Genomic DNA, 12,230 nt, shown 5'->3' on the forward strand with positions numbered 1-12,230 from the left:
CGTCTGTATCTGTCAGGCCACATGAGCCCTTTATTTCATTGCACATGGGAGGGGCAGGCATCCAGCAGCCTGGCAGCCCCAAGGGGACCTGGCCTCACACAAACTCAGTGAAGTCATCCACTGAGGAGATGAGCCGCTTCCTCTGCCCAGTCTCGTAGGTGGGCGTGGGCTCGGATGGGGCCTTGGCTGGGGCTGGTGGGTGCAGCAGGGGCAGGCTGGGGCTCGGGTAGTGGGCCTCCTCCCGGACCTGGCAGTGAGAGGAATCAGAACCCGCAGGCACGTGCCCTCCCCTGCCCACCCCACCCACCTCTGCCTACCCGGTGCCGCAGGCGCTTGATGTGGCGCAGCCGGGCGATCCACTTGGAAGGGTAGATGTCGGTGGGGTTGGAGCGGCTGTGGTGGACCTGGGAGGCCATCTGGGGAGGGGGACGGGGCAGAAAGCGCTGAGCCCCCCACAGGGTGTAACCCCACCACCACCCCCTCCCACGGGTGTCTGGACTCTCACGTTGGCGTGCAGGGCCATCTGGCGGGCCACGAACGGCAAGTTGCGGTCAGACACAATCTTGGCCACGCTGGTGTCCACAAGGCCCTCCATGTCTGGGGACAGCACGAGCTCAGCGCAGGCCCAGCACCCCCACCTCGGCTGTCCTGCCCCAGCGGCCACCCCTACCACCCCTCACCTTTCCTGCACTGCAGTGACACCAGGTTGCACTCATAGTCCAGTGGCGTGATGATCACGTGGACAAAGTTGAACTGGCCCTGTCCAGACAGAGGAGGACATCACTCAGGACCGCAGGTGCCAGTGGCCCACCAGTGTCAGGAATGGGTCCCCACGCTGTCCGCGATGGTCAGAGCCAACCTGCCTCCAGCTGGGGTCAACAGCCGAAGGGGCAGCAATTGTGTACCTGCTGGCTGGCTTAGGCCCAATGTCACGATCCCCATCCCTTTAATCCCTCAGCCACAATCTGTCCCTCAGGGCCCCTCAGACCAGGTTGATGCCCTGCCTCACTGCTGCAACGGTGGGCCGCCCCTCCCTGGCATGGGCTTCCTCCTGGGCACCCCGTGCCCATCCTGCCAGCATCGTCGCTGGGTCCAGCTCCACCCCACTGCAGCAGCCCCTAGGGTTTCCCGCGGGCCTTAGGATGTCCTCCACATGCGGGCAACCCCCACCACCCTCTCCAGACACACACCTGAGCTCCTCTCTGACCAGCCCACCCAGCAGCCCCCTGGTCTCGGCAAGCAGTACCCGTCCATTCCTGCCACTTGGCCCTGTAATCCCTGCCCCACACTCACTCCCTCAGCTAGGGCACACCAAGGCCAGCTGGTACCACTCTAGCCCATGTGCACGTCTTCCCCTAGACTCTACTCCCAACAGTCCCTGTGAAATGTCCTCCTCTGGGGCCCCTCCCCATGACCTTCTCAGGTGGCCAGCCACAGGCAGTGCTGTCCTCACCCATAAGCTGGTGCACAGAAACTCAGGTTAACAGGCCCACCCCAAAAGTCTCCACGAGGGCTACCATGAACCTACCAATCACCACACCCCCACTCAGCGCGGGTGGGGGGGTTTTACAGGGGCTGCCAGAAGAGACTGGCCAGGAGATGGCAGCCTGTGGCTACACCCTGCCTCGCGGAGACGCTCCTAGTCCACACAAAGGCCAGCGGGCACAGCGAGGGGCTGGTGGTCAGTACCCCTGCCCACCCGCTGGCCCCGGGCCCCTCACCTTGATGGTGCCCAGCTTGAAGTTCTCGCCAGAGTCGTTGTAGACAATGGACACGAAGTCGTTGCCCAGGTGGCGCTTCTTGTCACAGCGGTGCTTGTCCACGTCCTTGGTGGGCATCAGGGTGGCGATGTGGAAGACGGCTACAAGGGGCACGGCCGAGGAGGGAGGGCTGAGGGAGGGCAGTGCCACGCCACAAGGCCCAAGGCTCGGCAGGCAGCTGCCTGGGGCTAGGAGGTAGCAGCAGACGGGCCCTGCGGGTGTCTCGCCAGGGCACCCCTCAGTCTCCCCAAAGAGGCCCTGCCAGCGACCCCTCAGCACCTTGCCCCGCCACTGCGTGGGCTTGGGGTGCAGGTGGGCGAGGGAGCATGCCGCCCCCCCCACCTTGCATGATGTCGTCATGCCAGCAGTAGGTGAACTGGCCGTCCTCGCCACACACGTCCAGGCCGCCCAGGTACACCTTGTCAGGCTGGCAGTCCTTGAGCTCGATGAGCTTGCCCAGGCCAGCCAGGAACTCCGTGTACCTGTAGGAGCCGTGCTCGTTGGACAGGATGGCCAGCTCACTGTCACTCTGCAGGGGGACAGGCGCAGCATTGGGGCCAGGCCCCCACACTCCCTCTCCCCTGCCTCCCTCGTCAGCTCACTTTCTATCCCTGGCACAGGCAGGGCTCCCCAGAACTCCACACATGCTCCTAGAAGCCCCTGGGATTCAGCTCTCCGTGGAGGACGGAACTGTAGTCTCCACAGGCCCCTGCTGCCCTGGGAGGAAGCAGCCAGCAGCCTCACCTGGCCTTCTCCCACGTACAGGACGGCGATCTTGTGCGTGTCATAAGACGGAATCTGGTCGAGAAGCTGCACGGACCGCTCAAAGGACTGTGGTCACACAGAGCCCTGCCTGAGCTGGGGCCGTGGACCCCACCCACCGGCCCACAGAGTGCTCCCCTGACAGGCAGATAGGCACTCCCCCTAGGGGCACAGGCTGTGGCCTGCAAGCCTCACATGGGAGTCTAGGGGCTCCAGCCAGGGAGAGTACTCACCTCATTGGGCAACAGGATGGGCTTGTTGGACTCGTCACCAAAGAAGGGCGAGTGGTAGAGCTGCAGGAACACGAAGCTGCGGAGAACACGGGGCTGGGGGGCGGGCCTGGGGCTCGCAGCCAGGAATGGGGGAAGCAGATGGAGAACCTCCTGCACGGCCCCTCCTCCCACGGGAGCCACAGCTGGGGGAAGGGGCTGGCGGAGGCCGGGAGGCACAGCCCACCTGGGGTTGATGCCCGGCACCTTCTCGGCACTGGAAGCAGCAGCTCGGCTCCGGAAGGCATCTCTCTCCACCCTCCTGCCCCTGCGAGATGGGGCCGAGTCGGAGATGGTGTAGCCTCGGGGCCGAAGGCCACTGGGGGAACGAGGGGAGCTGAAAGGCAAGGGACCCTCGGGCTGGGCCGGGCCGTGACCCTCCTCACTGGGGGCTGACCAGGCTGTGCTCTCCCGGTCCAGGATCCCCGACTGTGAGCGGGCCTTGGCCTCAGGGCTCAGCCGGCCCTCAGCCTTGTCACCCGCACCCCCGAGGAAGTCCTGCAGAGTCTGCAATTCAGGTGAGGAGCTGGATTTGCTTAGGGGCTGTGAGGGCTGGAAGGAGAGGTCCACCGAGGGCCGGGTGCCCCCGCAGCCGATGGCCCGCTCGATGGGGATTCCGCCGGCAGCTGGCTCCTCTGCGCAGGGTGCCTTCTCCTCCGGGCCAGAGGCCGAGGCCGACTGGGAGAGTCCCAAGAGCCCCGTCAGGAGGCCCCGGCGGGAGGGAATAGGCTCCCCTGCCTAGGTCCTGGAGCCCAGAGGAGCCACAACCATTTCTTAGCTGAAAATAAGGGCAGTAAACTTGCCCCGCTGAGACTGCAGCAGAAACCCTGCCCCCCTTTCCAGAGCCCTCCCGGGGACCCCCAGCTGCACTCACCCTGCTACAGCGCTGGGCTGCCCCAAGGGAGGCCTCGAAGTCCTCCAGCTCAGGTGGCTCCAGTGACAAGTTAGCCTTCCCTGGGCTTCCCTCTTCCGGAACTGCTGGGGAGTCTGGGAGGACACGAACAGGCCGCTGGGTGCCGAGGCAGCAGCCTCCTCCCTGCAGAGGCACCTGGGCCTCCTTGCTGGGGCCCGTGCAGGAGCCGGCTGGGGGGCTGCGTGGGGGGCTGTGTGGGGGCAGAGCCTGACACTGAGTCTCGCACCCAGGGCTCCCCGAGCTGGGGACAGGTGGGCCCCTTGCCCCATCCCCATGGCCAGGTAACCAGGCCACAACTCCAACCCCAGCAAAAAAGCCAAGGGTGAGACAGACTCCTCAAAGGAGGCAACTGCCTGAGTCAGGCCTCAGCCTGGGAGAGAGAGCAGGATGCCTAAAAAACCAGCACGAGAAACTGAGGCCCGAGGCACCTGTCGCCTGTACAACTTTGAACCCATGAGGAAGACCGCGAACACGGAAGGTTCCCGGCGCCAGCCGAGCCCTCAGCTGGTGTGACCTGTCAAGTGGCCCTGCCTGGGCCAAGGTGGGCATGGTGCCTGTGAGCAGCAGCAGCTGAGGGTCCGCACAGCTATGTCCCCGCAGGCCATCAGCTGCCCCGCCAGCCCCGCCTGCACGCTGTCCCTTCCCTCCCGGGTCCAGACTGTACATGGGGGCCATGATCCAGAGGCTGCATGCAGAGGCGATGCAGCCCAGTTCCTGGGTTCACCAAGTCCCCGGGACCAACAGAGGCCAGCACATGGACAGCTCAGCTGAGCCCAGAGCCAGGTCACCCCCAAACGGCTGCCACCGGTGGGCACGTGCAGCTGTGCCGTCACCAAGGAACCTCTGGCCCTCCCAGCCTCTCAGGCCTGGAGGAGGGCTGGGGAGGGACACACAGCCCAGGCACAGCTCGGCCGCAAAGGGGCGCAAAGCCAGGGCGTTCCTGCTGGCAAAGCGGATGGAGTTTGGCACAGACGTCCCCCCCACCAGGAGCCCCGGCTGGGTGGACAGTGACCCAGCTGGGGGACTGTGGGGGGCCCAGATGAGGGGTGACGACAGCAGCAACGATGCGGCCAGGAGCCCTCAGCAGCCAGCACTGCTTTCCCTAGGAGACGGACGGGTACCTGCCCAGGAAATGCTCCTGTGCAGCTTGCCTTGGCAGCTGGGCTGGTACAGAGAGGAGAGAGAGGCCACTGCAAGGGAAATCACGGGCGCTGCCGCGTCAGCGGGTGGCAAGGGCTGGGCCAGGCCGAACAGGGCACTGGCCACCACTAGTCCCGCCAGACCCGAGCCCTGGAGAGGAGAGAGGGGGCGAGCAGCATCCAGCCTGCGAGCTGGTCGTGCACACGGGCTTGGCCCTTGCGAGCAGCTTGCGTGGGTGTCTGGGAGGGTGGGGTGGAACTGGGGGCCAAGGGCCTGTCCGGGGGTGCTGTGCCGAGGCCAGCAGGCAGGGGAGAGGGGCGGCAGCACACAGGCAGGTGGGGGCAGGCGTGACCCCCATTCCCAGCCCAGCTGTGCCGAGGCCGGCAGTGCCAGCAGTTCTGGGAGCCCACCCGGGGCCATGGGGGGCCCAGGGCCCATCCCCATCCCAAAGAGGAACTGCCTGCCAGCCGGCCAGGGCACTCCCCACTCACCTGTGTTGGAGCGTGGGAGCAGAGGGGGCTTGGTGGTGCTGGCAGCCGGCACCGACAGGGACTTGAACAGGGCTGCGTCGTGGGGCTCCGTGAAGCGCTCGGCGGCCATGAGGGCGTTGGCCAGCTCCTGCAGCGGCATGTTATTGATGTCCGAGGAGAAGGGGCTGAGAGGGTTCTCCAGGCTCATCAGCCAGCTCGTGTTCCCTGGGGGGGCAGCACCGAGGCCATGAGCCCACCCCATGCACGACCCGCCGGGCAGCCCTGGGGCTCCATGTCCCCAACCACAGAGGGACAGGGATGGGCCTTGACCCTGATGCTCCCAGGCCGTGAGGTCAGGCTGCCCCCCACAGCTCTCCCCCATCCTCGGTCTTCAGGCTCTGCCGCCGCAGGCCAGCTCCCCACAGACAGACCCCTCCTCACGGTCAGGGCAGGGCGCAGAGGTGCAGCTAGGGGAGGCCTCTGGCCCCCGCACCCCAAGACCAGGAACCCACGTTTGGACTCCATCTCCCCACTGTGCCGACCCACACCCTGCCCCATGAGGGCCTTCGTGCCTGGGCTCCTGCCCCCTTCCCCAGAGCCAAGGAAGCTGACGGCCATTCCTCCCTGTCACGGCCTCCCACCTGACACCCGACGCTCTTCTGAGCCCCAGCTCAGCGCCCCCCCCCCCGACACCCCTCTTCCTCTCCCACCCCGTCCTTCAAACCCAGCTCCACAGCACCCTCAGGGTTCTGGGCCTCTAAGTCGTTCCTTCTCCCTACTAAGTCCCTGGCCACCTGCTTGCTACTCTTCTCTGGGGACCTGGCTCCTAAGTCCCCTCCCAAATCGGCCTCCGGCCACTCCTCAGTAAGCCCAGGCTCCCCCCTTGGCAGACGGGCGGGAGCAGGTCCCGAGGCGCGGCCTGCACCTGTGGGCCTGCGGACCAGGATCTCAGCCCAGCCTTGGGTCAGCAGGGGCGCGTAGGCAGCCAGGTGAGTCTTCTCCTTCCATGCCGCGGCCTGGCCGCCGGCTAGGGCCTTCTCAGTCTTCCTGGTTGGTGCAGCCTGGGGTCCTGGAGAGGTGGGGCCGCCTGGGAAGTGGGAGGCGGGAGTGTCCAGAGCCCCCACACGCAGGCCGTGGCCCCCTGGAGGTGGAGGAGGACGGGAGAGCTGGTGGCCACGGCCGGGCAGTGGGAAGCCGTCAGCAACAGCCACTGGACACCCAGGGCCTGGCTGGCCACAGGCTGCAGTGTGGCAGCTCGGTCCCACCCTCAGCTTGGCTCCCCAGCCACATCAGCCTCAGGGAATCCCGGGCTGCCAGGAGGGCCCAGCCCCTGCCCGTGGTGGGCCATGGCTCATTTGAGCCATGATGGAAGAAAGCTCCCAAATGAGCAGGAAAAGCGCCTGTGCCGGGCGAGGCACCCAAGATGAGCTCATGGAGACGACGTCCCGTCTGTCAGGGAAGGCCTGGCCCAGACCCACCCAGCCACGCCCTGGCTCCCAAGCTGTGGGACAGACAGAGGCGGCCTATGGGATGCCGAGCTGCCTGCAGGAGGCAGCGGAACCGGGGCTCACCTGACATGGAGCGGACACGGTCCCGGGCCCCACGGCACACCTGCTGTCCTGCCTGAGACTCCAGCTTGGCCGGCGCCTCCTTCGTCTGCCTGACGGGCCGGCTGGCGCCAGAGCTGTGGATAGAGGGGCCCAGGCAGGGTGAAGCAGGACGCAGGCCAAGGTGCACCACCCACCGCAGGGGCCACCTAGCGGCGGCGACAAGCCAACACCTCAGCTCTGGGGCCGCCGGCAGCTCTCCCGCATCCAGGCCCAGCAGTGAGCGGGTTCCAGTCCCCACGCTTGTCGTCACGGTGACGAGCTTGTTCCCAACCAGCCAGGTCTTGGTCCTGCCACCGGCCAGGAGGAACTCCCCTACAGGAGACCTGTAAGCACAAGGAGAGTCAGCCAGCGGGGCGGCTGCTGCCACGCACCGACAGCCCAGCTCCGGCCAAGGCCCAGCTGACCACATGCCCCATACCAGGCATGGGCCAAGCAGAGAGTGGACTAGCCATGGCTGCCATCACTCTGGCAGAGGGCAATCACAGAACAGAAGACAGGAAAGTCAGGCCTTGCGATTGCCCATCCCCAGCCCTGGCAGCAGCTCGCACCTCTTGGGGACAGCTGTGAAGTTGGAGAACACATATCTGGCCATCATGTCCAGACACGTCTCTGTGAGCTCCAGGTGGAGATTCTTCAGGCTGTCATCAGCCTGGGCCACTGAGTTCTCATCTGCAGAGCCCAGACTGGCGCTGGTGAGCGAGGTCTGCAGCCTGCTGGCGAGAGAGGCCATAGGCCACATCAGGGATGCTGGGGAGGCCTGGTCTCGTCACCTACCACCGGAGCCAAAGCTCAATGCATGCAAGTGCTGACAGGCTCGAGGGACCCACACCGGGCGCAGGAGCCCATCGACCCAAGGCTCTGCAAATCACGGGGTTGCATTATTCCAGAAAGAGGAGGGGACGGTGTCATGGGAAAGACCCAGGCCTGCTTGTTGTTGGAGAAACTTTAGGAGACAGGAAGAGACAGAGTCCAATCTTGCTGCGACACACAGAGAATTAGATTATGGCTTCGTGGCAGAAAGAGGTTTAGTCATGCAGAAGAACTCGGTCCAGGGGGACACCGGCAAAGTTTGCATTCTGCCCCCAAAGCCAGCGCTGGGCAGACATGCTGCCCTACCAAAGGCCAGGGAGTCTCCGAGCCTCTGGTGGCATCTGAGCCCCAAGCGCGTGCCCTGGGGAGCCATGCCACCTCCCGAATGCTGACCGGTGGCCAGCCCGCCTGGCCCACATTCATCATCGGGAGGAAGGCCTGTGCACACTGATAGCACACCAGGTTCTCAGCCCCTCTGCCATGTTTTGCTCGTGGTAAAGAATTTATCGGAAAAGAGCCGAGAGGCAAGCTTCGCTGGTGTCCCCATCCCCTCCCCCACCCAATCCCAGACAGGAGGCCTGCACAAGGGTGAGGTGGTCGGCCTCAGAGCTGCGGGACGGCCAAGGCCTGCAGGGGGCAGGCTGGTGGGCAGCAGGGCCGTCTGCTCAGGGCAGCCCGGCCCAGCAGGACTGTCACCCACAGGGCATGCCCAAGGCCCTGTCCCTGGCCAGCACCAAGCAGGCGCACCCAAGCACTCACACCTGCACCCAGACAGCACCTGACCCAGACACCAGCAGTGACCAAGGGACCAGGAGCTCACAGGCTGCCCCAATCCTGCTGTCCTACAGCAAAACCCTCTTTCCCGTCAGCTTCACGACAGAAAGCAGACCTTTTCTAAAACCAAGTGCAGAAAGAAAGCTGCTCAAGGCACTACAGCAAGGCTGGAACCCACGAGCACATCCCTACCAAGCCGGCTGCACTGCTAGCAGCACAGGTGACGGCCTCCATGCCGCCCCCGCAAGGCCAGCTCTCATGGGCACCCCAGGTCCCAGCTGCCAGGCCTACCTTCGGTGAAGCCGGGCAGTCAGTGGTGCTGGCTTGGGGACAGAATGCAACCTTCCAGCCAGGCCACGAGGCTCTACAGGCCACCCCCACCCCGCACGCCCACAGCTGGCTGGGGGAACCCCTCGGGCCCTCCTCACTCTCAGCCAGGGAGGGTGTGGCAGGCGGTGAGGTCATGCAAGCACCCCATGCACCGCCACCCTGGAGCTCCGGCCGGGAGTGCCCTTCTTGGGCCCAGCTCCAGGGTCTGCGCCCCCCCGCCCCACAAAGCGCCTCTACCTGCGGGCCACATGGTCAGACACGCTGACGCTGCGGCAGCGGAAGGCCTCGGCGGCAGAGCTCTCCTTCCATTCCTTCACAGGCGGGGAGTTATTCAAGCCTTGCTTGGGGGGTCTGGCTATCCTTACACTACCAGGTGAGGAGGGGCGCCCAGCCCAGAGAGCCCAGCTCCCGGGAAGGAGGGCGAGCCATTGCGGGCGCAGGGAAGGACCCGGCCACAGGGTGAAGTGGAGAGTCCCCGCAGGTGAGCGCAACAAAAACCATGCCAGGGCAGTTAACGGGAAGAAACAGAAAACAAAAACGCATAAAAATACATCTCCTGAACATGGCTGAGAAAAAGTAAGACTTCACACATGATACCAAAACACAGAGCGTTCGTGCAAATGAAATGTGCGTGAGGCGAGGGGCCACCAGGCCTGCTCACCAGCCCCGGCCTGGGGTCTCCCATCCGCGGAGGCTGCTGCGGCCAGGGCCAGGGGCACGATTCTGAGTTGAGCTCACACGACCATCCTGGCCATTCTGGAGAAGGCTGTGCTCTGACTCAGAGGAGCCAAAAGCAGCTCGGGTGGAGAGCAGGGGGAACGGGCAACAGGGAGAAGCCGCTCAGATGAAACACAAACAATGCAGCCCAGCGTGGCTTTTTCAAATTCAGCAAAAGCAACTGTGATGCTAAAGAAGCACATCCTCTCATGAGCCATGGGGCGGGGAGCAAGCTCTGGAAGCAGAGGGGTGAACCTGGCCCAGGCTGAGCTAACTTGAGAGATGGTGGGGAGCACAGGAAGGGGACTGCAGGCTGTGGTTCCTCCCTGCCCAGGCCGGGGCTTCTCAGGAGAGGCCGAGCCACCCCAAGGCAGCCCTGAGCTCGCTCAGTGGAGTCACACCATGCCAAACGCCCACTGGTGGCTCCTGAGCCCCTGCTCAGCAGATTCCATGTCGCAGCTCAGGGAGGCCGGCCTCTGCCGCGATGGTGCTCCTGGGGGCTGGTGTGGCATGCAGCAATGCTGAGCGCCAACAGCCCCAGGCAGGCTCTATCTTGCCTGACGCAGCCCCGGGACCCTGGTGCCCGGCCCGCCCACCAAGGCAGGCTCAGTTCGGTCTCTCTGGGGTAGGGGGCTGCGCGGGACTCGCACCCTGTCCCATCGCTGGCCTGGAAGTGCCCATCGGCCCCCAGCGGCACACACGTCCCTGTCACAGCACGCACTTCCACCCGCCTACCCCGAGCAAGCCCCACACCTCTTAGGCCTCTCGTTGAGACTGGTGCTCCGAGCTCTGAAGCTGTCCTTCTCAGGGGTGTCATCAAAAGACAGCAGGACATTGGAGCGCAGGCCCTGGTGGGGTGGACAGACCTGAGCCCTGAGGCTGGAGAGGGTGGCCCTCCAGGCACCTGCCCACCCTGCCCAGCCATGCTTGAGCTCTGGGACCAGCTGCAGGCCCCCACACAGGGGCAGCTGCTGTCCCACCCCCTGCCTGCACTGCTCACACCTCCCAGCCCCTCACGCTACTCCGACCATGGCTAGCCAGCGGCAAGGAGGCCCCAGCCCTGACAAGGTGCATGAGCCCCCGGCGGTACTGGGCTGGGCGAGTAGCACCGGCTACCTTTGTGATGTAGGGAACAAAGTCCTTCCGGAAGGGCAGGCGGCACCTGATGAACCACATGGCTATCACGTGGTGGGCCAGGCACACAATGTACTGGTTGAACCTGGGAGGGGGAGAAGGACATGCAGCAGAGGCCGTCCTGACACCAGGGGAACACGGCAGGAGCTGGAAGCTGGGAGCGCAGGCACAAAAGGCACAGCCGGCCTTAAGGCCAAAAAGCCAGGGTGACTTTTGGTGCCCAGAGGCCATGCCCAACGGAGAAGGGCACCCGGGCACCACTCACTTGGAAGGGTTGGTGTAGGGCAGCGAGATGGCAAACACGCTGGCATACTGCTCCGCAGCAAAGTTCCTGTAGAGGTGGGGCAGTCTGGCCAGAGCTGTGAGGCCAAAAGAGGGACAGCCAGTGAGAGGCCAAGGCTGGCCTGGGTGGGCACACACACAGCCACAGGCCACAAGGGTCATGGGCCCTGGTTGTTTCTAAAAGCAGGGAAGCCCTGGTGACCCAAGAAGGGGAAGGAGGGATACAAAGGGGAAAGGTCACAAGCCACAAGGGCACAACTCTGCTACTCTCAGCCTTGGCCTTCTCCCTGGGGCATCTGTGCAGCCCAGGAGCACAATCTGCCGTCTCAAAAGAGCTTTAAAGAGAGAACAGCAGAGACATGTGACAGAGAGCCCACAGGGCCACTGAGCCCGAGGTATTTCTCTCCGGTCCTTTGTGGAAAGCCTGCTGACCCCCGCTCTGCTCCCTCAACTATCCTACAGAGGCGGCGACAAAGGCATGCCAGCAGTGTCCCTCCAGGTTGTGAGATGTGCCATGAGAAAGAGGAAGACAAGGGGACAGGGCCAGACCAAGTCGGGACCAAGTGGAGACCAAGGGAAGATTCCTCAAGGAGGAACGTTTAGGCTGACACCGGGAAGGAAAATGCGGCCAGCCACTCACAGATTAGGAAGGAAACCAAGGGCCTAGGGTGACAGCCAAAGGGCTCACAACTGAAAGGGAGGTCAGCACAGGCCACTGCGGGGAGGGCCCCGACACAAGAAGCTGGGCCCGGCCGTACCTGCGCACACACGCACTTACTGGAGAGGAACTCAAGGAGCGGGACGGCCATGCTGGCGGTGGCTGAGATGTGCGTGAGCTTCACGATCAGCACGGGCAGAGCCTTGATGACGACGTCGGGCATCTCCACACTGCACACGGCCAGGGCCACCACACACTGGCTGGCGCAGCGGTACACGAGGCCCTGCTCCAGGCAGTACACCATCTCCCGCTGTGGGCGCGAGGGTGGCGTCAATACACAAGGGCTGTCTACCACCGACGGCACCCAGCCCAGCCCACCTTGCCCACTATGCCCTGCCCCCTGCCCACATCCCCACCCCTGCTGTGCCCACACCCCACACACGCCCCACTCCAGAGAACTCTACAGAGCAGGGAGTCAAGGCCTGGGAAGCAGAAGGTGCTTGTCGCCGAGCACCTGCTCGCAGGCCCACCACCCCCGGGCTCCAGCCCCACCAGTGGCCAGGCCTCTTGCCAAGGGGTGGCCCCGACTGAAAATGACAAG

At 64.6% G+C, this 12,230-nt stretch overlaps 1 protein-coding gene across 21 annotated transcripts in view; it reads right to left on the minus strand.

The window, feature by feature from the left end:
- Positions 1-4: 4 nt before the first annotated feature.
- The window catches only part of TSC2 (TSC complex subunit 2), a 58,665-nt gene continuing 46,439 nt past the window's right edge, over positions 5-12,230 (minus strand). For 6 of the 21 annotated variants that reach the window (XM_077142169.1, XM_077142156.1, XM_077142168.1 and 3 more), the window contains 21 exons: positions 11,750-11,939; positions 10,955-11,048; positions 10,672-10,774; positions 10,309-10,403; positions 9,076-9,204; positions 7,473-7,637; positions 7,095-7,247; positions 6,886-6,998; positions 6,240-6,455; positions 5,336-5,539; positions 4,826-4,894; positions 3,666-3,778; positions 2,979-3,469; positions 2,756-2,831; positions 2,505-2,591; positions 2,103-2,289; positions 1,722-1,861; positions 681-759; positions 506-597; positions 318-416; positions 5-247 (listed from right to left, as the gene is read on the minus strand). In XM_077142169.1, coding sequence (XP_076998284.1) covers positions 95-247; positions 318-416; positions 506-597; positions 681-759; positions 1,722-1,861; positions 2,103-2,289; positions 2,505-2,591; positions 2,756-2,831; positions 2,979-3,469; positions 3,666-3,778; positions 4,826-4,894; positions 5,336-5,539; positions 6,240-6,455; positions 6,886-6,998; positions 7,095-7,247; positions 7,473-7,637; positions 9,076-9,204; positions 10,309-10,403; positions 10,672-10,774; positions 10,955-11,048; positions 11,750-11,939 — 3,048 coding nt within the window. In that variant the 3' untranslated portion in view covers positions 5-94. Of the gene's footprint in view, positions 248-317; positions 417-505; positions 598-680; positions 760-1,721; positions 1,862-2,102; positions 2,290-2,504; positions 2,592-2,755; positions 2,832-2,978; positions 3,470-3,665; positions 3,779-4,825; positions 4,895-5,335; positions 5,540-6,239; positions 6,456-6,885; positions 6,999-7,094; positions 7,248-7,472; positions 7,638-9,075; positions 9,205-10,308; positions 10,404-10,671; positions 10,775-10,954; positions 11,049-11,749; positions 11,940-12,230 lie in introns of those variants that run through there. The other 15 variants (XM_077142159.1, XM_077142155.1, XM_077142171.1 and 12 more) reach the window with 10 other exon arrangements.

Source organism: Tamandua tetradactyla, chromosome 23 (genome assembly GCF_023851605.1).
Source record: "Tamandua tetradactyla isolate mTamTet1 chromosome 23, mTamTet1.pri, whole genome shotgun sequence".
In the NCBI taxonomy this organism is placed as follows: Eukaryota; Metazoa; Chordata; class Mammalia; order Pilosa; family Myrmecophagidae; genus Tamandua; species Tamandua tetradactyla.